At 43.5% G+C, this 25,945-nt stretch overlaps 1 protein-coding gene and 1 pseudogene across 2 annotated transcripts; one reads left to right on the top strand and one right to left on the bottom strand.

The window, feature by feature from the left end:
- Nucleotides 1-4,026: 4,026 nt before the first annotated feature.
- On the top strand, nt 4,027-24,012 carry GTA2 (global transcription factor group A2). 2 transcript variants are annotated; one of them, XM_087376054.1, is made up of 23 exons: nt 4,027-4,178; nt 4,457-4,910; nt 5,355-5,599; nt 5,783-5,938; nt 6,119-6,277; nt 6,372-6,455; nt 9,784-9,854; nt 10,018-10,375; nt 10,530-10,685; nt 11,166-11,263; nt 11,369-11,417; nt 11,521-11,676; nt 11,813-11,956; nt 12,051-12,159; nt 12,293-12,454; nt 12,580-12,628; nt 12,763-12,857; nt 12,957-13,035; nt 22,047-22,110; nt 22,204-22,318; nt 22,454-22,597; nt 22,722-22,825; nt 23,581-24,012. In XM_087376054.1, the coding sequence occupies exons 2-23, from the start codon at nt 4,622-4,624 to the stop codon at nt 23,821-23,823; spliced, it is 3,129 nt and encodes a 1,042-aa protein (XP_087232180.1). In that variant the 5' UTR covers nt 4,027-4,178; nt 4,457-4,621; the 3' UTR covers nt 23,824-24,012. The 2 variants fall into 2 exon arrangements, with proteins under 2 accessions (XP_087232180.1, XP_087232181.1); XM_087376055.1 differs by having other exon boundaries at nt 4,032-4,178; nt 4,402-4,910.
- LOC147900619 (uncharacterized) lies at nt 17,919-19,777 on the bottom strand (annotated as a pseudogene).
- Nucleotides 24,013-25,945: the final 1,933 nt, after the last annotated feature.

Raw genomic sequence — 25,945 nt, 5'->3', positions numbered from 1 at the left:
GCTTAAAGAACTCTGAGAACATTCAAGAGTGAGGGCTCAAATGGAGGGCTCTCTTGAGAAGACTTATCGAATATCTAAAGAAAAAAGGAAAACATTGGCAAAGAAGCACCATCAGAATTTGAAATGGATAGATTGCATCAAGTTGGGTTTTAACCTAGTTCATCTTAATTGTTGACTTGTACTATGAGTTAGTCCTCCATTGATTTTTTCTCAAATTTTAGCATTCCTTTCCATTTAATCGATTTGGTATTTGCAGACTTGGAAAAATGTATTGCTATTGATTAAGATGTTTCAAATCACTAGTCTAATTACATAACGCGTCTATGCGTTGAATACATAGTAAGGTTACAAGATTGTGTAAATTTTTGGTTGTGGAAACCAAAAGGTATTGAAGCAAAATCTAAGAAAACAATAGTGTTGCATTTGTTAGAGTAAACTTTTGATGTTGGTTCATATTGCATCCATTAAAGGATTTTATAAGTGTTTGCACAAACAAGGGTAGAGTGGGTTGTTTGTAGGATTAGAGATGAATTGAATCAATTCAAATTATATGTTGAATGAGAGAAGGTAGTGAGAAGGTGTGGCTACTCTATTAGATGAAGAATTATGTTGCACATTCGTAAACTATTTATGGAAATGAAAAAAGTTTGGGCTTTTGGGAAGCAAATCAGGTATTAGTTGCATCAAATTGCATTGCATAAGCATTCCCAAAATGTTGTAAGTTCATCTAAGGGATAATTCTAACTTGACAGCTCTGTAGAATCCTTGATCAAGCAAGACACATTGCGGCAACATGTAGCAATGCACGAATATCATCATTAAAATTAAGCTATACATATATATATATATATATATATATAATGCATACATGATGGTTTGGCAAGATTCAACCCCTTGTAGCCCTAACACAAAAATTTTGCCACCCAGCTATCCCATAGCTAGGAATCCATGAGTGATAACAAGTGATGGAGGACTGGACCAGACATAGCCCATAGATAGGAGGGTAGGTGAGTTGAACCCAATGTTAACTACATGGTTAGTTAGCCTAGTTAGGTTAGTTCAATAGGTTACTTTAGCTAGTGGGTTAGTCAATCAAAGCTAGTTGTAAGTCAAACTAGGTTAGTGTCTCTTATCAGCATCTAGTTGGTTTAGTTCTTACATTCGTGTGCCTCATGACTTACCTCCGCAAGTGCCATGTGGCTCAGTGATGGAATGCCATGTGGTAAAAAGGGATAACCCCCCTCATCATCTACTAGGAATCAAACTCTTGACCATTTCCACATAGCCCCAAGCTTTACCACCCAAGTAAACCACGAGCCTTGGCTTATAGTGATTTCCATATCTATATGTCTAGTTTGTAGGGGTTGACATGTGTAAACTTGTAAAGCTAATGTGCCACTTGAAGTTATCGAAGGCTAGCATTAGAGTACGAACATGTATCATTTGAACTTATTGAAGGCTATAGTCATAGTATGAACATATGTCAGTTGAGTACTCAAACAATTGACATGCTTGGGTTCAATCTCAAATTTGAGACACATGATAGCTCTAAAGAATGTTGACATGGCTTTGAAGTTGACATGGTCTTAAGAGTATACATTTGAAGTCTTGACTATTGAAACATACGAAAGGTCTTTTTCCAATTCGGAGGTAGCTACATCGGCACTCTGGACAATTGAATCTTGCGCTTGTGATACAGCTTGTCACACTCCTCCATCCACACAAATGCCTTGGGTTCAACATGAGCCAACACGTTCACTGAATTGCCATATGCACCAAGAACAATAAGTGCCTCCCATGCCTTCTGAATTTATTCCACACAAGTCCCTCTTATTTTTTTCCATGTAAGCCTCTACTACTCAAGCTCCTCGTATTCCTATGTACGTGGTTTTTCTAGCAAGTGTTAATGTTGGAGAAATAGATGATGAACTATGGATTAGTTTACAGGTTTTGTTGAGCGCTAGTAAGACCTTAGATCCTAGGCAAGCCACCTACAACATCATGTCATCGGTAGAATGTTAGAGATTTTTAAGGTGCCACATGAGATGGCATAACCCCCACAAACATCCAACATGGATTGAGGAGATAGATGCCACATGCCACCATTTTATGGTTTGACCTATGTGTCTTTGTCACGTGTCACACAGGCATGTACTCAACACATCACACTCTAGGGCCACCGATCAAGTTTGAATATTACATCCATGCATGTGTGTCGATGCCTTCTAATTGGGCACACTCTACTAGTGCCACGTTGGATGTTTCACCTAGACCCTTTTGAGAGGTAAAAGGCTAGCTACTCCCTCACACCTCCTCACCTTTCTCAGCTTGTGATATGTAGGGTAAAAGGGCTTGTAAAGAGGCGGGTACGTTAAAAATGTTAGCCCCTCCCCAATAAGGAGGCAAATGCCACCCGGTACTCCTCATAGAAAAAGATGATGTGTCAAGCTCTCCTTTCACCATTTTGGCCGAATTATGAAAATTTTCTATGTTCCACTAATTTTTAAAAAGTTTAAAAATAGAAATATGAAAACCCACAATAGCTTTGAATTTGAGTTCCAAATTCACGAAGGCCATTTTCACCATGGATTAGTGCTAAAAAGTTAACGCTCCATAGTACCCTATGTGGATTGTATCAGATTTATGGACTATTCTAGTGCTAAAAAGTTAAAGGAGGTTTTTAGGCTAACTTTTTAGCCCCTTACCCTATGTGGATTGTGTCGAGATTTATGGACTATTCTAGTCAACTAATGCATTTTTGGTGCATCTTGTATGTAGCTCATGATTCACATTTTTATTGCAATATTCTTTATCCATGCATTGTAAAGCACTATTGTCTTGCAGAAGCTTTGCTCTATACCTTCTCTCTTTGCGCTAGGAGAATTGGTAAGCCGTCTTTTCAATCCCTACTCTAGTGCGCTCTTGTTCTCTCCAACAACTTTGAAACTATTAGGACAACTCTTTTTCCTTGTTATCTTATAGAGGATATCCCCTTTTAAGCTAGAGATCCAAGGGGTTTCACTACCCAAGCTTAATAGCACAGGGGATCCCTCAAAGGATTTCACTACCTATACCCACACTTGAATGCATGTGTGCTCGAGCAAGCAGACTGCCTAGTTGGGATTTCATGTGACTTGCACACATGAGTTCAAAAGAAGGGATTTTATTTTTTTAGGGAGTCACATAAGGGTACTTAAAACCCCTTCAGTTGAATGCGCATTATATAGGAGGGTTTTACATAGCAATCGCCCTAGGAGAAAAGGATATCATCATAAGTTTTTGGCCTGCCTCTAGGTAGGCCTTACTGAAGGTTCGTCTTGGAGATGGGCAAAATTCTGATTTTTTAAAGTTTTATTCGTGAACTGTTTATTGGTCCACTTGTCTGTTTTTTGTTTTTTATGATTGATTGAGGGCATGTGATCTCCACCTATTCCTCCCTCTTTCTCTCTCATTCTATTTCAAGGCAAGCCCCCCCCTCCCCTTGTCCCTCTCTCTCTCTCTCTCTCTCTCTCTCTCTCTCTCCCAAGTTGCACATCTGAGGCAGGCCTTATGAATGCTTTATGAGCATTCATCTTGTTGTCATATTTGTGTACTTCGATCTTGAATGTATATACACTTGAGGTTTTTGGGCTTTGAGTGTAGGAAAATACTAATAAATTGCAATTCTATACCTCCAACATGATATTTGTCAAGTAGAGTGAGAGTACTAGACAGAGACAAGAGTCAATTGTTGATTCTCCCCTTTCCCTCCCATCAAAAGCTTCCGTGATGGTGATAACTAAAGGGGTGATGTTGCAACACATAATTAGTGTGGTTACCAAGTTGAGCCGATGTGGCAAACGTAAACTTGATGGGCAGCCAATTTTGGCCGCCCATTGCTTGCCCAAGCTTGGGCACGTGTCCTCACCGGATTACATAATACACACACAAGTCCTAATTACATGGAAAATATTGATGAGCCTCCAATTTTGCGCGTGCGAAGGGTGCATTTTGTAAATTGCCACGACAATCGTTTCTGAAAACATATATTAATGAAAAAGTACTACTATTCTCATCGTTCCGCTGGTTGAACAAAGGTAGAATTCTAGCACAAGCAGCACAAGCGCAAGCGCAAGCTATAATCGGACGCCAACACGACCATAATCGTCCAAGACTTCATCGTCAGGCCAATCTTTCAGGTCAGACTTTGCTTTGCGCTTACAACTTCCTCTCGATTGCCTCACTTGTAGCAGCAGCAGCGAATTAACTACACTTCACCAGGAATTTTTTGGTACTATCTTTTAGGGCCGCGATATTCATGTTACGATTGGATCTTACGGTGTAGGTCGACTTCATTCATGCTTCCCTTAAACTTTCGGGGGAATTTTTTTTCATGCATCTTAACTTTGCACAGAATTGCAGGCTGTCTTCTTCTGTTTCAATTCACTGTGACTCAGGCTTCAGATCGCGTGCGCAGGTCTGGGATAGGTATTGCTTCGTTCCTGACCTGCTGCCCTACTAGCACTGTGTGGGGAGAGCCTCTTTGTTGCTTCCCATACTTCCAAATTCGCCCCTGCATGCAGGAGGGTTGAGAACCCTATTCCTTGTACTGTGAGGAGACGCGAGCATCTTTGGCAACAGCATGGCCTACAGAGATGATGACGATGAGGGTCAGGAAGAGGAAATAAACGAAGAAGAGGAGGAGGAGGAAGAGGAGGAGGAAGAAGAGGATGAGGAAGAGGAGGAGGATGTGAGAAGCAGGAAACGGAAGTACAAGCGATCGCAGTTTATTGATGATGTGGCCGAAGAGGACGACGATGAAGAAGAAGAGGAGGCCCCCCGGAAGAGAAGGCATCGACGGTCAGAGTTCATCGATGACGCAGCAGCTGTTGCAAGTGATGAAGACGAAGAAGAGGACGAAGGGGAAGAAGGTACTTCTTAGTATTTCTTATTAGCGCATGCCATGTATATTTCGAGCACATGTACTCCAGCGATTGTAATGTTTCACATCCCAATGGATTCTGGACTCTGATTCTCGTTTTTAAATGTTGCCTCGCGAGCATTGAGAAGCTATGGCGAGCGATCATTGAGTAGCTATGGCTTCCTCTCCATACTCTGAATCTTGAAGATGGGCTGCTTTTCTACACGTGAATTATTGCTCTGGTGACATGACGAAATAGGATATGTATGGCTGTGACTTGAAGTTCGATTGTGCTGTTCATGGAACAGGTTATCGGTAGTTTTTAAATATAGCTGTATGGTAGTGACGCCGAGCTTCTTTTGTTTTTTTTTTTGGGGGGGGGGGGAGGCATTTGTCAGTTCCTCAAATGGAAGGATAACTTATTTTAGTTTCATTTGTTGTGGTCATGAAACAGATTTTATTCAAGATGAGGGTGCTGATTTACAAGAAGAGGAGGATGCACAGCGGATACCTCGCCGCCCTTTTTTGCCTAGAGATGAGCAAGAGGAGCAAGATGTGGAGATGATGGAAAAGCTCATCCAGCAGCGGTATGGTACTAGACAGGAGTACCAGGAATATGACGAGGAAACGACTGATGTTGAACAGCAAGCATTGCTTCCATCAGTGAAGGACCCAAAGCTTTGGATGGTGCAATGCCGGGTATGGTGCATTATGGCTTGTCTCCTCATAGCTCATTGTATATGAAAAGCTCAGCTAAACTGTTTGGTATACAGGTCCTTTGGATTCCTTGATGCACATTCTATGTTGTATGTGTTTTTCTCCAATCAGTGTCTTCCATGAGTGAACTGACTTTTCCTGTCATTGATGTGCTCTCTCTTTTAGCTTGGGCATGAGCGAGAAGCTGCAGTATGCTTGATGCAGAAGTTTCTTGATCTGCAAGCTCAAGGTCAAGATCTTCAGATAAGGTCTGCAGTGGCCCTTGACCATCTCAAAGGATATGTGTATGTGGAGGCTGATAGAGAAGCATTTGTAAAGCAGGTACACTTTTTAGCTCCGTAGTGGTGCAACAGACCAGTCAATCCCTTCGTGCACATGCATGCCCACATACTTGCTTTCAGTGTGATGAGTTGATGTTTGGCACTTTGAGCTTACACACAATTAAATTCAGGATGTCAATCCTCAATACTGCAAGCTGACACATGAAATTATTTGAAACAGGCTTGCAGGGGCTTGCGGATGATATATTCAAGCAAAGTCATGCTAGTTCCCATAAAGGAGATGACTGATGTTCTATCTGCAGAGAGCAAGACTGTGGAGCTAGCAAAGGATTCCTGGGTTCGAGTGAAAACTGGCATATATAAAGGTGATCTTGCAAAGGTAGGTATTCTGTTTATATGAAATGTGCGTGCAACTTCCAATCACCTCAAGGGCTCTTGAAAACTCTCACTTTCTTTCCCCTTCTGTGATTTAGGTTGTTGATGTCGATCATGTGAGGCAAAGGGTCACTGTCAAATTAGTTCCTCGTATCGACTTACAAGCACTTGCTGCCAAACTAGTGAGTTCTCTGGTCCATGGGAAAAATCACTTTCTGAAAAATGTTAACAAGGTCTCAGAGATTATGGCTGCATGCATCCTCCAGTCCTGATGGAACAGTAAGTGCTTAAGGGTGTGGGTGTATGTGTGTGTGTGTGGGAGAGAGAGAGAGAGAGAGAGAGAGAGAGAGAGAGAGAGTCTATTAACGTCCACAGGAGACCAAGAGGTCTATGGGACAACGTGAAAACCAACTAGTACATCAGCTTAGGGAGGGCACAGGGCAGCTCCCAAGGAGTGCAAAGGCAGCTCCATTTTATTTAAAGTACCTACGTGATAACCTCGATAAAACATACGTAGATATAGCTGGGCATACATCAGTTTAAGACTGAGTCTTTTGGTTTTGATTTAAACTCTTGAATGAGTGCTACTCCTTCACGATAGACTGCCCATTTACCGTCCTTCCTCGCAGCCCAAACCTTTGCTAATTCCTTTGCCTTATCCTTCAGTTGAGCTCTTGTGAGTTCTTCGACTTTTGTACGTAGGTCTCGTGAGTTGAATGTAACGATAGATATCTGGACTGCTCGAGCTTCACCATCATCATCAGGATTGTCATCTGCGTCAGCTGTCCAATCAATAGTAGGCATGGCTGCTTTGACATGTGCGAAGTTATCACTGAATGATTCCTCTTCTTTATACCATTCATCTGGAAGCCTCCCAATTCTGATTTTCAAAGCATTATCCTTTCTAGCTGCATGTTCTTTAATCTCTTTCTGAATATCAGCTTTGTTGACCTTTGCATCAAACTCCACAATCACTTCTTGCTTGGTGCTGTCTGCACACCTGTTTGAACTAGATTCTTGACTGTAGAGACTAGTTGGGGGGTAGGGGAGGAAGCATTACGTGACTTTACAACCTCGTCAATGACTTCCTTCTTACCAGGTTCTTCCAATACTTGAATTCTAGTTATGGCATCCGTCAGTTGCATCTTCAGCTCTCTCACTTTATCCTGTAGGAAGAAAATCTGTTCATGATACCCCATTATGGGTTGGTCAAAAAGACCACCTCGTTCATTGATATGCGCATACGGGGAAGGCGGCCTGGCTGCAACTGTGGCGTATCGGGCTCTGCTATTGGAGGTTGCTCGAGTAGAGGGTGATTTTGAAGAGGAGGGTAGGCTGGTTGACCGTAGTTAACCATCTTGGCCTAAGCCAAGTCTTTCGAACCGGGGTTAGGCTTACTTAACTGGAGTTAAGTGTCTTTAACCGAAGTCAATACTTTGATTAATAAAAGATAACTTTTTGAACATAATTAAGTAAATGAAGAACTCTTTAATTATGATCAAATAAATGGTGAACTGCAACTTTGACTTGGAGTATTTACAACTTGGTGACAGTGTCTTTCTAGTAGGAGAATGATGTAGCCAAATTCCATTACAGGCCGATAATGGGGCAGAACTTATACAGAAGGTGAGTCTGCCATGTGTGCACTTTGTATGCTACAATATGGACAGGATAGTATGCAGTCACATAACCCGTGTGTTGGGTTGGGGGACAGCAGATGTGGCCCAGTAGAGATCTGACCCAGACTTTTCCCTCCTGCCTATATAGGGCCCTGCTTAGCAGGATCCTCTTTGCTGCGCACTAATTCAGACCTTGTGTACCCTCTGTACCTGCTGCTGTTGGAAGAGCTTGCGTGGGCTGTCAGCCCAGTCGATCGATGAGCCGAAATTGAAGATGGACGTCGAAGAAGATTGCTCGTTGAAAAAAGTCCGCTGCTGGTGTTTCTGTGCTGAGCGATTGGTGCTGAGCCAAAGCCGTGGGGTCTGGAGATGGCGCTGCTAGGCGGCTCAGGCTTGGGTCTGTGTAGAAGGCATCGCTGTTGCCAGCTATGGCGGAGCTTTGTTCAGTGGACAAAGCTGTTGGAAGAGCTTGCGTCGGCTGTCAGCCCAGTCGATCGATGAGCCGAAATTGAAGATGGACGTCAAAGGAGACTGCTCGTTGAAAAAAGTCCGCTGCTGGTGTTTCTATGCTGAGCAACTGGTGCTGAGCCAAAGCCGTGGGATCTGGAGATGGTGCTGCTAGGCGGATTACTGCACAATCCCGTGTTGCTGTTATTGGGAGCCGCTTGCTCGCATGGATTGCCCGTAGGGCAGGCTGGCTATAGTAGAGAGGCTTTGGAGAGGCTGATGTAGAAACTGTCAATGGAGTAGGTCGAGCTGCTGCTTGCCTTGTAGAAGGCCATGCTTTCCAAAGGCGTTGAAGAAGTGGATGGAGAGGCGCTGTTAGAGCCGTTGTTTGGAGGCTAAGAGCAGCTTACCTTGGAGGGCCTTTTGTGTAGCCATTGTGGGAGTTGCCTACAGGAGGAACGAAGAGCTCGAAGCAGGCTGGAGTGTGCTACTCGCTGAAATTGTTGTGAAGCGTAGATGTAGTAGGCTCACACAGCTCTCTTTTCCAAGTTTTCTATGAACAGAAGTGTCTCTTTGGAGACTCAACACACTCTTCTCTCTCACTGAGAAGACGGAAATTTCAAGATCTCTTCTTCACAAAAAATATCAAGAAACCAAGAAGGAACTCTTCATCTAAAACTAAAAACTAACGTAGGAGAACTCATGAGCTCCTAAGGCATGCCTATAACTGATCTAGGAGACTAGACCTAAGCTTTGATACCATGAGAAAACATGTGTGCCTCAGGATCTATGGAGCGCTCTAAGGTGGATGGAACCTGTGTGGAGACATGATGAAGAGAATGCTCATGACATGTACCTCAAGTCAATTAGGTTCCAACATAGATTAGCTTGGACTCATAAACAGAATCTTGAGTGAATGTGCATTCCTCTATTGCAATGTGTGTTCTCAACAATACATGATAGGCCTCTTATATAGAGAGTGCCCTCTTATATAGAGAGTGCCCTTTGAATAGTCAACACTTGGTGGGATCCTCTCATCCACATCTCTCCTTGTGGATATCCTCAATCCACATCTCCACATCATGTAGTCCACATCCTAGGGTGGCTACTTTTATTCTTTCCTATACCATACCTTAGCCTTTAACCTATGTGCTCATGGCACCATATCTCAGCACTTTCCTATTCTCTGATTCTAAATCTCCCTTCTTGCATTTATCTGCTTTTGCAACATCCGTCCCCCTTTTTCTTGATCCGATACTATGTTCAGGTCTATTGCATGTTCATATTTATTTTTCTATGTAGAAGTTTGGTGGCTTTGAGACTTTGAGGTTTTGATGAGTTTAGGGGTATTGCATAGGCGTGTATCCAAATCAGAGAAAGCATTGGTATCAATATATGCTCTCATCATGTCTACTCTGATCTTCTTTTGTGCTGCTTTTGACAGGAAGGCAAAACAGATGAAAAGAAAAAAGCTTTTGTACCACCTCCTCGTTTTGTCAGTATTGCAGAAGTCAAGTATGTATCTTTCACTACATATAAGTCCTTTAGATTTAGACTGATGAGCACAGATCAGTCTTTTATGATAAGGATAAAATTTCCTGATAAGTGAGTGCTTTAATGAATTTTCTGTTGTTGCTGTGTTATATGGCATTTTTATTATGCAATGGATGAAATTCAGAGATATGAGAATACCAGTTGACCGGAAACGAGATCCCATGACTGGCGAGTATTATGATACATTTGATTCCTATCTTTTCAAGGATGGTTACTTGATTAAAACTATGTCCACAAAAACAGTTACTGCCTCAAACATCGAGCCATCCTTTGATGAGATTCAGAAGTTTCAAAAGCCGGGTGATGAGAGAGGTGGTGATGCTGCGGGATTGGCATCATTACTTGCCAGTCGAAAAAAGGGGCATTTTATGAAAGGTGATGCGGTTGTGGTTATTGAAGGAGATCTCAAGAATATGATGGGAATTGTTGAGAAAGTTGATGAGGACAGTGTTTTTGTCAAGCCTAAATACCCAGCTTTAAAGGTGCTTAGTGATCCCCCTTTGTTTTTTTGGAGGTGGGGATAGTTTCTGTGTTGGTCTTGAGTCTGGCAGCTTTGGAACTGTATGTTCTCTCAACTTTTGAGTGCATATTCTGTGTTAGATTTTGGCATCCTTATGAATCTTTGGCCAATTACAGGATACCCTTACTTTTAAGGACAAACAACTGTGTAAGTTTTTCAAAACTGGAGACCATGTGAAGGTGGTGTCTGGTAAACATGAGGGTACTACAGGCATGGTGGTGAAGGTCGAAAATCATGTTCTGGTTATTCTTTCTGATACTTCAAAAGAAGATGTGAGTAATTTTCCCTGCATGCTGTCAGTGTTTTGTTATGTACGAATGGCAAAAATTTTGGCTTTTCATATTCTTTCTGATACTTGAACAAGTACTTTTCCTGCTTGCTGTCAGCACGGATAACATGCTTTTCTTTTCTCCTCTGTTTATCAGTACCAGTGAGGGTGATGATTAGAAGAACGATTTGTTTGCCTTGTTTCAGCTTTACTTCCTTTGTTAGCATGTAGATATCTATGTCTCTTTCTCTTTCCTTTCCTCAACCCAGGCTGGTCCAATCAGGCCAAAGGAGCTATCTGTCAGAGGGACCATTTTAAGAAATATCCCGCTTCAAATAACTGTGGTTACTGTTCCTGATCAGTGATTTTGTCTTGTGCTACCTCATTTGATAGAACGATAATGCCCCCAACATATGATTAGGTTTGCATGTTTTATGTGGAAGACATTTGTAGAGGTTATCAATCAGAAGTGGCTGGCTTGCAGATTCGTGTGTTTGCGGATCATGTTGTTGAGAGTTCGGAAGTAACCTCAGGCCTTACAAAGCTTGGAGACTTTGAACTACATGATTTGGTTTTACTTGAGTAAGGCTTTTATTTTCACATTGCAGTATTCAGCATTCAAGCAGTAGTTTTTGTTCTAGGATTGTGAGCCAGACTGCTTATCCCTGGGATGCATGTGGTTTGCAGTCAGACAAATGTGGGAACCATCATACGAGTGGAAACAGATGGTTGCCAGGTATGTACTTTTTTCTTTTTATTCTTTTTGAATTGAGAGATTGCTTTGCATTCACAATCAGCTTCTCTTATGAAGCACTCGAACAATCACGGTCTTGATGCAGATTTTGAAGGCAATTCCAGAGAGACCAGAAGTTATTACAGTTAAGCTGAGGGATATGCGAAAGAAGGTGTTTGACAAGAATAATAGCGCTCAGGATCACTATATGAATGCCGTATCTTTGAAAGATATCGTGAGAGTTTTGGAGGGGCCATTCAAGGTGTGACAAGGAATTCAGGGGTTCAAACTCTCTTTGTGGCTTGGACATTTGTACTGTAGTTGCATGTATCAGGTTGATTTAGCATAAGATTTGTGAGCCGATTTGGTAATATTTCTGGACCATTCTGGGATGTCAGGGCAAACAAGGACCAGTGGAACATATCTATCGAAGTATCCTTTTTGTATATGATCGTCACTACCTTGAGAATGGAGGTTTCATGTGTGTGCGTGCACGTTCTTGTGCTGCTCTGGGTGGTTCTCGAGGTTTGAGCGACAGGGGGGTAGGTGGAGCTTTTTATCCTCTCATTTTATTATCCTTTCTTGGGGAGGTGTCTTCTCTTAAGCGTGGGCTGACATAGATGTACTGTTTTATAGAATAACTTGCCAGCTCTGGCCTCAAGTCTTAGTGCAATGAAATTCGCCCCCAATGGACTTCAATCTCCTAGTAGGATGCCATTGCATGGTGCATACCCTCCTCGAGATGGTAGGCCCTTTTGTGATTAATAGTCTTTTGTTCTTTCTGCGATTAACAGTCCTTTGTTCTTTTTGTTGTTTTTTGCCTAGCTTAATAATAACGTTTGCTTTTCACATTGAACTTCATGTGGCATGGGAAATAGCACATGGAGGGAGACATAGGGGTAGGAGGAGGGATGATGGCCTGGTTGGAAAGAGAGTGACGATCAGGTTAGGCCCTTACAAGGGCTATCGTGGTCGTGTGGTGGATGTGATTGATACATCCGTAAGGATAGAACTAGAATCTCAGATGAAAGTTGTGACAGGTATGGCCAGTGTTCACATGATTTCCCAATTGATTGATTTATTTGAATAAAACCTGGGTTTATCGCCCCTTCTATGCTATTGGAATTGGTATGCAGTTTTTAAATGTGGCTTGGGGTTGAAACAGTTCGGAGAGATCAACTGGGAGAATCTAATGAAACAGCAACTCCTTATCGGTATGTCCTGATTGGTGTCTTAGGTTTCAGGAATGTATTCAGATGGTTGCTTTATTTGGAATATCATTTCTTTTTCAAGATATGTAATCATTTGTTTATAGAAGATATGTAACCATGTGTTTAATTGGTTGCAGAGAATCACCTCGTTATGGAGCTGGAAGTGAAACTCCTCTGCATCCCTCACGCACACCGATGCATCCTTTCATGACGCCTATGAGGGATCCCTTAGGTGAGGTTTTGAGAAGTTGTGGCGTATTGATTTTGGGGAAGGTTGTGCCAGCTCAGTTTAATGTTTTAACTTTGTTTTGAACGTTGTCTCTGTTTTCAGCTACACCCATCCATGATGGGATGAGGACACCAATGCGTGACCGGGCGTGGAATCCTCATTCACCACCAACACCTTTGAGGTTGGTCTTATGGATTGTAGAAGTCCTGAGTTTTTTTTAGGAAGCTTGTGGCGAACTTGGCTATGGTCAACTCGAATTGCTATAGACGTCTGGTCAAAATGTCTATTTTCTGTCCATTTAAGGGATGTTGTCATAGAGACAAAGGCGAAGACCTTGTTTCTTTCCTCTTCATGATTTCCAGTCAGTGGTGCCATGCAGTTCAGCTATGCACGATCTTTGAAGTTGTTTGCCTTATCTGCCAGCAGGCTTATTTCCTGAGCTTTACATCACTTCCTGGATCAACACATACAACTCGGGCAGTGGTTCATTCATGAGTGCAATATAGGGTCTGATGTACAAAGGAATTGGGTTCTGTATCAGAAAGGGACTGGGTTCTCTCTGATCTGCTGCTGAGTGCCAAGTCATGGATATGAATGTGTGTGTGTGTGTGTGTGTGTGTGTGTGTGAGAGAGAGAGAGAGAGAGAGAGAGAGAGAAAAGAAAGGTGTATTAACGTCTTCGGGAGACCTTGCGGGTCTATGAGACAAAGTACAAAATATATGTAACCCATACAAGCCACTGTGGGCTGAAAGCAAAGGGCACACTAAGGCCCTTGCTGAGTACTAAGTGCTAAGAATGCAAAAAACTAGTACAAAATAGTAGGAAAAAGAGTAATCAAGTACTGCTCAGAGCCAGAGCTCTAAGTACATGTGCAGGCTCCATATAACCTGGCTCCCTGATGGTTATCTGATGTGATGCAAAGAGCTCACGTATTTGTGTCTGTCGGGCTGTCTCCCACGGTGGCAAGGGGCGCGCTCTCCTGGATCTCTATATCCGGTGGGCTACGTCGAGAGTAATGCCTTGTCTTTGGCGGTCCCCTCGGTGAGGAGGGCTGAGATAGGTTGGACCTCAATCGTGTGTGCTCTGGTCTCCCCATGTGTCGTGTGTGGTCTCTGCGCCTCTCGTCCAGCCGTATCTTGGTGACGGATCTCATTGTTGAATAGTGCTCTTGTTTCCTCGAGCTCCTCCCCCTCGATCTCATCTGGCACTGGCTTGTAGGCCAGACAGACACATAGAAAATGCTCCTCTATCTCGACCTCCCCCATTGTGCATAGTCTATAGACCCGCTGCTCTCTAGGTATGCCAACCACTCTCCCGGCCTCAATACGCAATTGGTGGGACGAGACTCTGATAGCAATCCGCAAGGCGCGTGAGACTCTCCTATTCTCGAGGTACTGGGACCTAATGATGAAGCCGTGCTCTGATGTCCTCAGAAAGTGGTCATGGTAGAATTTGGTCTTGGTGGGGAACTCGTGATCCCCCCACCAAGCCCGAGATGTGTGGAGCTGGAGAAGTTCTAACCGTATCATAAGTTCTAACCGTATGATACGGTTAATCTCATCTTGTGGAAGGAGCTCCTGTGGTGCATCCATTTTGTACTGAAAGGGGGGGAGCCTATCCATCTGGATACTGTGGCTATCAAACCATGTGGACACCGGCGCATACCATGTTGTATCAAAGCCTCTCTCTGCCAGTCGTCGGGATGACTTCAGTGCCAATCTCGGTAATCTCCACTGAGGTATGGCCCAAACTCTGTGGAGAAAGGTCACGGTCTGGAAGAGGGCGTCCACTTAGAGAGGTGACATGGCGAACTTTGCCTGTATGATCTGATGGGGAACTGAAGGCTTACTCTGAATCATCCTAGATCCCATGATCACCTGTAGCCTCTCAAATCCCTTCCAGTCAGTAGCTGAAAGGTCACTCCCCCAAAAAGATGCTGCATACATGGCAGTCAGTCTCACGAGAGTGTCAAAGAGCCAGCCCTTCGTCGGTGGATCTTGGAAATGCACATGGAAGCACTGTCTCTCTAATCGGGCTAGGGCACCCTTCCCATGTGTGAGTCGTGCTCTGGAGGCATGGATCATCGTGAAGCCTAGTCGCGTGAATACTGCCCCTAGGTATGTGGGTGGACTGCACTATCTCCACTGGCTCCCCTGGGTAAGTGAAACTGTGTCGATGTCAATGTTCATGAAGCACTGCTTGGGATGTTTTGAAGATCATAACCTTGGTTTTCCCAAGATTGACTGTCAGGTCCCTCTCTCTGCAGAACATCTCCAAGGCCTCTAAGTGTTTTTGCAATCCCTCGACTGAGGATGAAATGAGGACTATTTCATGTGCGTATAGTAGTATCTGTACCATGAGATCAGTCAATAGGGAGCCCTCTCCTCCTAGGCGATTAACAGAGGATGTGATCTCATCAATGTATAGCCCGAAGAGAGTCGGTGAGAGGGGGCAACCTTGCTTCACCCCTATGGTGCTCTCAACCCAATCTGATAGCCCCCCAGGAGCATGGACTTGCCCTTTGACAGACTCATATAGACTCATCACTCCCCAGATCATGACCTGTGGGAGATGCAGCTCCTGTAGTTGCCTGATGAGGCAAGAGTGAGGGACTGTTTCAAAAGCCCTCCGAAAGTCCACGAAGCAAGTGTAGACCTTCTGGCGCCTCGACTTCGCTTCCTCGATGATGGCTCTCAGGGTAAAAATACGATCCAGTGTGGAGTGCTATCTCCTAAAGCTTGCCTGTCGAAGGGTCTGCTGTGCATGATCCTTTGTATGGCTACTGATCGCCCTCTCCATTACTGATCCATAAATCTTAGCCAGAGTGTGGCCAATCATGAGAGTGCGGTAATTCCCAGTATACATGGGGTCCCCTGCCTTATGTATCGGTACAATGGTGGTGGTGCTCCAAGTAGATGGGAATCCATGGCATACGGCATGGTTGAACATCTATGCTAGGACTAAGGCTAGGACCTCCTACCCATGTGCAAAGTGCTCAGTGCGTAATCCCTCATGATCCGGTGATCTCCGGTTATGGAGTTGCAGGAGCGCCCCGTTCTTTGTAGTGAACAGATGACAAGCGGTGGGCTTGGGTATGTCTTACTTATCTGGGAGTGCCTGGCCTAGGACATCATAAAGAGAGCATGCATATGTGTGCTAGACTCCCAGGTCTGTGATAGGAATAGGCGCCTTTCCTTCTGTGAGGAGCCCCCAGCCAATAGTGGGATCACCTACTCGAAAGGATCTGATCACCTCATCCATCCTACGTGTGAGGAAAGCCCGCTTCTTCCGTTGCAACATACGACGTGAGACCCTGTGTGCCTTGAGTGGTCTCATGTGTCCCAAAGCTCGCTCATGTATGAGGTGAGCTCTCGTCTCTCTGCAAACCCGAGTGTATGAGGTGAGCTCTCATCATACCCGCTGTGCCTCGAGTGGTGTCATGCGTCGTCAAACCAAGAGTTCTGGGGCATCTTCCTTGGAGGAGTGAGTCGTGGGGAAAGATCTACTCGCTGCAGCTTGTACCATAGTAACCAAGGTATCTGAGGATTGGGTGAGGTCCATGTCACCTCTAAGTAGGGCTGGGAGCTCAGAGGCCAGGTGGCTCACATACGACAGGGTCGAGCGTGCGGTCAAAGTGGATCTGGACACGGGTAGGTGCAGGAGGAGCTCTCTCAACAATTGGCATGGTGACCGAGATGTCGAAGGCCAAGTATGTATGGTACCGAGATGTCGAAGGCCAAGTATATATGGTCAGCAGGCGGGCACAGAGAGATCGAGTATTCGTGCTGAAAATGGCAGTATGGAACTGTAATGACCTTGGGGGCTTCTTGGAGACCTACACTGATAGAGACTTGATTTTTTATACTGAGTGAGACACATGAGAGCCTTGAGAGAGGGCTGCCTACAGTGACAGGGTATGCTTGGGAGTCAGCACACAGGAAAGAAATGAGAGGGGACAACGGAACTAGACGTTTTGGCAGAGTGGCAGCCTTCTTCAAACTACACCTGAGACTGCTCATATCTGTAGAATAGTTGCCATGAGTTTCTGAAACGGGAGGTTTCAAACGGGTTTCATACATTTGAAACGGGTTTCGAAAAATGAATGAAACGGGTTTCATTTGGAATGTGAAAATATGTGCATTCATACCTAGGGTATGCATCATGCCATATACAAAAATGTGCAAATAAAGATTGTAAGTGACTCCATAGTGCAGACATGATACAAAAAACATACATATCAAGTATAAGCACCATACATACTGAATCCTGATCATACAAAAAGCTAGTCATCAATGATCATACATTATACATACTAGAGTACTCAATGATCATCTTCACACATACATACTGAATGATCATACATATTGATAATTGAATCTTGATCATACTGATCATACATACTGAATACTGATAATAATAAAAACTAGAGTCATCAATGAACCTCCCAAGACCTCCATGGTGATGGACCATGAAGGTAAAAAGGTCAGACTACAACTGGAATCCAAAGTACTGTCTATCAATAATAAGTGACAGTCACAAATCAAAAGTCAAGCCTTATCATCAATGTCAGCATCTTCCTCCTCAACCGAATCCATGTCCTCATCAGCCTCCTCCTCACTACTACTGGAACTCCCAGAAGACTCATAAAAAGCATCCTCATGAGATGCAGGTGCGATTGAAGTACTGGCACCAGATGCCTGGGAGGATCGGGTGCGGTGAGATAAAGCCGTGATCTCCTCGTATAACATGGCGCAGGTGGAATCACCGGCATCTTCTTGCACTTTGTGATGTCGATTTTGTAGGGATTCACCTACTGAGGCTCATTGGGGTAGTCCGTTTGCTCGAGCAATCGTAGATTGTAGTGGCAAAAGACCAACCTCTCCAATTGCACAGTGGACAATTTGTTCCTCTTCTTCGTATGGAGTAAGGCCCATGTACTCCAGTTTCTCTCACAAGGTCTAGAGCTACAGTCTTGTGAGAGAACTCGCATCGCTATGCGTTTTTGAAACAAAACAAGAGACATTCTCAGACTTTACAGTTTAGTGGCAGCTTCCAATTGTTGAGCTATACCCAAATGTTTTCAAGCAATAAGAAAGTATTGCCTCTAGGGTTAAGTATTACCAAGTGGGGTGCCTCAATGCCATATTTTTCCCACCAAGAAACTGCTGCTAGCTGAGTCTCCTCTCTCTGTGCATTGCGTGATCCAAAAACACCGCTTCGGTTGCGGAAAAGAAGACGCTCATCCTCTAGCTTCAAAAGCAGATCATCATCATCTCCCATGATCTTGCTCATATAAGCTGACCACCCATCCTCTAATTCTCAATATTGCTGCTCATTCCTCCATAGAGGAGGAAGGATATGAGCAACAATATGGATTGGCCTATTAAACCAATCCCAACGCGTGTTCCAGATCTCCTTAAGGTCTTCAATCCCTCATAAGAAATTATGATTCAAAGGCAAAACCGATAATGTTTAGAAAAAATGAAAACATAGATTAAAAGGAATTCTAAGCGTGCCACTTTGCTAATTGGAAAAATGCTAAACTTCAAAGGATGACTCATGAGTACGGGATACCTGTCTGCAGATAGGTGAGTACACGCATCAAGGGCTTTCCCCACTTTGTCCATGAACTCATAGAGAAGCCCAATGGTGTTCCCCTCCATATCTGTCAATTGAAGAACGCTGTACATGGGGTTCATTGTCTTCACTAGAGCTGCAGCCTCCTCCCACCATGCATCTCTCATGACCATGTGGCTGAAACCAATTGCTTTGGGCTCATTCCTATCCCCCCATTGCTACCAGTCACGGGAAACAACTGTACGCAGCAAGCCATGCCGCAGTTGAACAACCCTCTCCAACATTATGAACATCTAAGCAAACCGTGTCTTTGAGGGGCTTTAAAAGGTCGAGGTCACTATTTTCCCTGAACATGCTCAAGACCTTGGGTCTTTTGGTTACAAAATTTACCATGCTCAAAGCTTTAGAAAATATATGAGAAACCCAAGGCAACTTTGCCATGTCCTCAATGGCAAGATCCAAACTATGAGAAGCACATGGTGTCCAAACAATAGTGGGAAACTCATCCTCAAGCATCCTTCCCATGGAGACACAATTGGAGCCATTATCCTGTGATCACCTGCACCACATTTGCTACACCAATCTCAAGAATAGCTGTGCGCAAATGAGACCATATATATGCACGTGTCACCACTGTTCCTGAAGCTGATGCATCTATAGCACGAAGGAACATAGTTCCTTTGCAAGAGAAAACTAGAATGTTGTAGACATTTCTTTTCCTCACATCTAACCAGCCATCACATAGCAAGGTGCAACCATACTTCTGCCATGTTTCCTTTAGAGGCTCTAGCTCTCTCATCAATGCTTCTTTCTCATGGCGAAGCTCTTTTGTACACAATGTCTCATAGCTTGGACCCTCCCACTCACACCCAATACGCGAGATAGCTCGCATAGTAGACTTCCAACGAGCGGTTCAAGTAATATTGAAAGACAATGCACATTGCACAAACAACTTTGTTACCTCTCTAGTTGCCTCCTTCATAGCTGCCTTTTGCATGGCTGCCTTCATATCTCCTCGCTTAAACAAGGGAAGGGCACTTCTTTTAGCTGTGGGCGTGGAGCCTGAAGACTGCGACATCTGCAAAATGTCATTCTCCTCCCTCATTGATGCTGGAATAGCTGAGATATTTAATTCAAGCTCATCCCATGCATTGACTCTATCAATTGGAATCCCTAGCATTTTAGCTTTCCAGCCCTTCAAGCCATCATACACCTCCTTTGGCACACGAGAACAAGGGCCAATACCAAAGCCCTTTGTTCGAGAAAAGTGAGCCTGCAATCTCTGAAATGTCCCATGATGCGGCTCAGCACAAAAGTTGCAGGTCCACTTGCCTGTGCCACTCTTATCATAGTGTGCACCAAAGGAATTGAAGGTGACATTGCTCCACAACGCACTACCTTTCGAGGCATCTTCTTGCTTGCAAAAAGCGATGTAGAGCAGCAAAAGTAATTGCAGCTTTGCAGCCTACATCATGCATGCAAGATGAGTAGATGAATCAAGAGAGGAGTGTTAGATTTCAGAAACATCAGAAAGAGCAGATTTCAGCCTGCATGAAAGGATGCAGCGCCAAATTCAAGAAGAAGGGTAGACTGTAGAAAGGACGATTGAATGCACATTGGGGATGATTGGGGGCACAAACCTCGAGAATGAGCAAGAGGGAGCGTACGGGCTGCACGGATAGAGCGTACGGGCGTACGGTGAAATGCGTCAAATCGTTTTTTTGCCCCCTTTTGAACCCTACCCAAAAATTGGGGCTGTATGAAACGGGTTTCATACAAGTATGAAACGCGTTTCATATGCAACTATGATCTGTAGTACGGAGAGAGGAGCATGCACGACACATGTGGATACGGCTCCATTTTGAGACACGACCTCTTTTCATTGCAGTGTGCTACTTTTCCCCAGATACCTCATCCTATGCATACGAGATTACCACAGAGGGTCATAGCCCGTATGAGACGATCTTTGATGACATCAATGAGTTCTTCCAGCAGGGAGACATCCTCCTCCTCGGTGACTTCAATGCACACACACGTGACAAGCAAGTGGGTTTACTAGATTTTGCATCTGACTCCCTTATTGTACCAGAGCTGACCTAGCAGAGTTTGGCATAGTGAGGCACTCAGCAGAAACATCACATGTGACAGGGTATGGGCGTCATTTGCTTGAGATGGGAGCTGTCCATGACCTGATTATATATAATGGCCTCGAGAGGTGGCCCTCATCTGGAGGCCTCACATGTTTCCCACATGGTGGAGGGTCGAGCACGGTGGACTACCTGATAGGCCCACTAGCTTTTGTTTCGTGTTTTGTGCAGTTAGACACCGTCATGTGCTGTTTTCTGCCCTCCCTTCTCTCTCTCCATTTCCTGCATTTTCTGCCCTCTCCTCTCTTTCTGCCCTCTCTCGAATAATCACCTTCCCGTCCCTGTAAGCTGCCCACTTCACGTCCCTGTAAGAGAGAGAGAGAGAGAGAGAGAGAGAGAGAGAGAGAGAGAGAGAGAGAGAGGACCGTCTTTTGGAGGCCCCATGGGTCTATGAGATGAAGTACAACCAAAATTAGTTTCTTATACAAGCTGCCATGGAATGGTGCAAAGGCTCACTAAGGCCCTTGCTGATTGGTATTCTGAAAACCAAAATCCAGGAAAATCCAAAAAACTAGAGTCCAAAGGTATAAGCTAAGATCCGGAGTCTGTGCCTTGACTGCCTATCATGGTGGGTTTTTCCGGTGGGATATGAGGATAAAATATTAAAGTGTGTTTTGTAACTTTGAATAGGTGTTCTGCATGTTGGCTTTTGAATAAGGGTTCTGCTACACTCCTAGGCAGGAGAGTGGGGATGCCATAGTGTTGTATAAATGCTTTCTATTGGTAACTTTTGTTTGGAACATATCATGCTGTGGTACATGCTTGTATGATATGCATGGTTTGGTGCATGTCATGGGGGGTTATACACGTTATGCATGGCATAGCTTACAGTTGTCAATTGCATACGTAGATTTTACATTTTTAATGCTATGGTCACACTAACTCGAGTTCCGTACTCAATGGATTCAAGATATGACCTTTGGTAAAATATTAAAGTGTGTTTTGTAACTTTGAATAGGTGTTCTGCTGTTGGCTTTGAATGAGGGTTCTGCTACACTCCTAGGCAGGAGAGTGGGGATGCCATAGTGTTGTATAAATGCTTCCTATTGGTATTTTTTGTTTGGAACATGCTGTGGTACATGCTTGTATGATATGCATGTTTGGTGCATGTCCTGGGGGGTTATACACGTTATGCATGGCATAGTTTACAGTTGTCAATTGCATACGTAGATTTTACATTTTTAATGCTATGGTCACACTAACTCGAGTTCTGTACTCAATGGATTCAAAATATGACGCATGGCTTTGCTGTTATTCTATGCTCAGTTTTTTGAGCCAACAACTTTTCATTCTCGTGTCTATTTTCTTTGCCACCTTCTTGCACGCTCTAGATGAGGGTAGTCTTATGCCTGTTGCAACTGTTTCAGGGAATGAACGATATGTTTGCGAACTCTGGTCGACGTAAAAAGAATGAAGTAGGTTTTTAAAAAGAATGTTTTCTTATTCTAATCTCGTGTTGTTTGATTAGAGAAACTAATGGTTGGGAAGATGCAAATCCAGCGACGTGGAATGCGGGAACTCCGCCGTATCAGGTATGTGTCAAATGACAACCGATTTTATCTTGCTGATACTTCCATGTCCAATGGGTCTCTTCTTGATGAGCGTTGATGTGTGTTTTTGGTCAGCCTGGAACACCATCAGGGAGGCCCTATGAAGCACCTACTCCTGGAGCTGGATGGGCGAATACCCCAGGTGGAGGTTTCAGTGAAGCAGGCACACCCAGGGATAGTCCAGGCTATGGTGAAGGAAGCTTTTCCTCTTTTCTAGCTCTTGCATGGAACTTCCTCTATATACTGGCTCTTATAATGAATTTATAACCTGATTGGAGCATGTTGCCTGAACATGTTATTTGTGGACCTTGTTCTGCTGTTTCAGCTAATGCTTCAAGTCCTTACCTTCCATCGACGCCTGGTGGCCCACCTATGACTCCTGGGGCTCCGACTTATTTGCCTGGTACCCCTGGTGGTCAGCCCATGACTCCAGGAAGTGGAGGCCTTGATGCCATGTCACCAATTGCAGGTGTCTCAAAGTTTTGTGAATGCAGTGCTATCAAAGTTGATTTCTCTATCAGAGTGTCAATGCTGTTGTTTGTTTCAATCCTAATGCAACCTTCCTTATTTACATTGTGTTCATAATGACATAGGTGGACATGAAACTGAAGGCAAATGGGGCCTTCCAGATGTTGTTGTCTTGCTTCGCAAACCTGGAGAAGATGGTCAATTCGCTGTCATAAAAGAGGTTTTAGTGGTAAGTTGGTTTGGCCTGAAGTACCAACTCCGCATCTAACTCATGGACAAATGGGTTGTGTTTTCATTTCCTGGATCACTTGGGGCGATTTGAAATCGTGATAGTCCATTATATGATTGCAGAGTTAGTTCCTTCAACCAGGCATACAGAGAGTAAGCTTGGGAGGAGAAAAAAGTCTAGTAAGTTTGTTTCTTTATTTGTCTGCCAACGGTGGAGGGCGTGGGGAGGTATATAGCTAGGAGTGGTACGTGAAAACTGAGTGGGAGTCAAGGGAGCTCACAGTAAAACATAGCGGGTTGGAAGTACATTGAAAGGGAAAATTAGAAAGGGTGATGCACACCGGATTCATTGCTCTTATTTGAAAACTTAAGTCTTAAAGGTTTGTGTAAAACTTGTTCAATTTTGAAATCCTTCAACTGTCTTTCTGGGGTTTGAGAAGTCAATTAGTGACAAGTGCTTGCAATTCTTCACCTTATGGAGTGTTTTTGTGACATCATTTACAATCATATGCTCTCTTTCACCTGCCTTGAATTTGGTAATAGAGTGGTTTGGTTCCAATTGGGTCGCCCGTATTATCCATTTAGTCAGCAGTGCACTTGAAAGAAGGCAATAGTTGCCTTAGTGAATATAAGTTTGGACAGTTGAGGTTTATTATCCACTTTATTAAGATGAATTACTGGAAGAAGACGGAAAGTAAATCCACCACATGTTGACTCGGTATCGTCATTGATGTGTCTATTCTTGTTGCTGTGCAGGATGGAAGTTGTAAAGTTGCTTTAGGAGCATCTGGCACAGGAGAGATTATCACAGTCAGTCCATCAGAGATGGATCTTGTAATGCCAAAGAAAAATGACAGAATTAAAATTATACAGGGGGAGCTGCGCAACGCAACAGGGAAGCTGATAGGAATTGATGGTGCGGATGGTATTGTGAAAATGGATGACACGTTTGATGTAAAAATCTTAGACATGAGTAATTTAGCTCGTAGATTATCATAATTTGCCTCCGCATTCATTCAAAGTAGCAGAGTATTTCGCTAGGTCCATGGAAGAATCTTTGCAGCATCGAAATATCAATCAGTTGGTTGACATGTAATTTACAATAACCTTGGTTATTATCAGCACACCTTCTGGGATCCTGAAAGTTTTGAGAGGATCTGTGCAAAAGTATAAAATATGTTTTCAGTATGACTGTTTGCATGATCTTGCACAAGCTTCCAAATAGCTGCCCTTTTCAAATTATACCTGATTTCAGATGTTTAGTCTCATTATACGCTGTCAAGACTTCGCAAGCTCTGGCCTTTATTTTCTGGTTGATTTTAGCAATTTTGTTACAGATTGCATTATTTGCTTTTTCCATGGTATATATTCAATGACAATAAGCTATGACAAAAACCTGCTATTTTGGAGTTGCCTTGCAATGTAGGTGCAGAAGGATATGACAAATTTTTAGAATTTGAGGATCCTACTGCACCTCATAAACCACAACCAAGTTGCCACTACACAAGAGCTAGTAGCATAGTTTTTTGTGATGTTGCCTAGGGGGCATACTATATATTGTATAAGACAAGATTCCCACTAGGTGCAACAATATTGCAATGCGAAGATACGTTTGAAAGGATGTGTTGAGAAGCGAATCTTCGTTGTACCTCTAGTCTATCTTTTTGGGGTGGATTCTAGCACCCCTAAGGAATGTTGGGTGAAAATTTGAACCCAACGTCCGGAAAATATTGCCAAAATTTTCATAAAAATGAGTTTCAAACTACATTTTTGACAAGTTATTCCAAAAAATGGGCTAGGCTGCAATCTTCCATGCATATGGAAAATATTATAAAGCACATGATAACGTTTCTAAAGGACATATGGGTTGTTGCTAGATGTTTTGGTTGTGTTGTGTGGGGTTGGGGTTATTAAACATTTTTCTTAGGTCTCTCTCACAACCTAAGAGTAGATCGCGAGGCTTAGACTATTATCAGGCCTAGTCAATGGCCTTGTAGAAAGTGAAGTATTGTTGAGGATGCAGTTGGATGAGATCCCATGCTCAAGACCTTGGCCAAATGTTATGGGTTGTCTCCAAGTGGGTCATTGATCACCACTAGGGAATATTTGCTCTATTTCCCCCTCCCCTTGGGAATGAGAGACCAAGCCCCAAGAGATGGAAGGGCATCCTACTCAAATGAAGATTTTAGCAAATGCGTGGTGAGTCAATGTAGAAAACACATTTTAAGAAGTGCCAAAAGAAGGTAGGGAAGTGCACGTCCTCTCTTTGGCATTTTTGCATAGGTAGGGCCTTCAGGGCCTCAAGCATTCCATAATTAGTCAACAAGGCGTGAAGATAACTGTTGCTTATGAAACCACCAAAGAACATTGCGCTGAATCTCTCAAGCTGCCTCCATCCTCAGAGAGCTCAGAGAGGTGGCCTCTTCCTAAAACAATTGGCTATAGGAGGTGGCATTCAACTCGAGGACCTCGTGGGTCAATTTGCATCTCTTCCTCATCAAGATGACCATGTCCTTGCTGATGATCTAAATCAACCGGTTGTCCCTTTCTTGCATGAGTGGAAAGAATACTTTGCTCATTTGGTCTCAATTGCTTGTAGCTACATTGGCTTATCAGGGTGTTGCTCCTTGAGTTTCTCAATAGAAGTGAGGTCTTTTTGAAGTGCTTGTGATTCGTGATAGTTGAGTGCTCGCTCTCTTGCTTCTTTTATTGGCCTATGAATGTAACATTCTCTATTGTAGTGGTGCTTGCATGATGTATATTCTTTCTCTTTTGTCCTACTCTATGTTCCACAAAGTCGTGCAATCACAATCAAAGTTTTGGGTACAAACATGTTAACTTAGAAGGGGAAATCAAATTGATTGTTCATTAAAACCTTGAATTTGTGAATTTGGAGAATTAGTTGGAGTGACTTTTGTGTAATAGGTAAATACATAAAGATGAGGTGATATCTATTTAATTGTGCTTTCTGACTAGGCCTAGGGTATCTTAGGGTATGGATAGTGGAACTTGAGCTAGCAACTAGGTACCACTGAGCATTACAATTCTTCTTTCCCAATTGCTCTTTACTATACTTGCAACAACATGGTTGCAAGTTGTACTTGATTTCAGCCTTGTTTTT

The sequence above is a fragment of the Dipteris shenzhenensis genome, chromosome 6 (assembly GCF_047967505.1).
Source record: "Dipteris shenzhenensis isolate YYH24624 ecotype China chromosome 6, Dip_SZ_1.0, whole genome shotgun sequence".
In the NCBI taxonomy this organism is placed as follows: domain Eukaryota; kingdom Viridiplantae; phylum Streptophyta; class Polypodiopsida; order Gleicheniales; family Dipteridaceae; genus Dipteris; species Dipteris shenzhenensis.
This window is presented reverse-complemented; position numbering and strand designations above follow the sequence as displayed.

Coding starts and splice junctions, on each gene's coding strand:
- GTA2 (XM_087376054.1), top strand. CDS start 4,622: ATGGCCTACAGAGATGATGACGATGAGGGTCAGGAAGAGGAAATAAAC. Junction 5,600..5,782: donor TTTGGATGGTGCAATGCCGG/GTATGGTGCATT, acceptor TCTCTCTTTTAG/CTTGGGCATGAGCGAGAAGC. Junction 22,598..22,721: donor TGCCATGTCACCAATTGCAG/GTGTCTCAAAGT, acceptor ATAATGACATAG/GTGGACATGAAACTGAAGGC.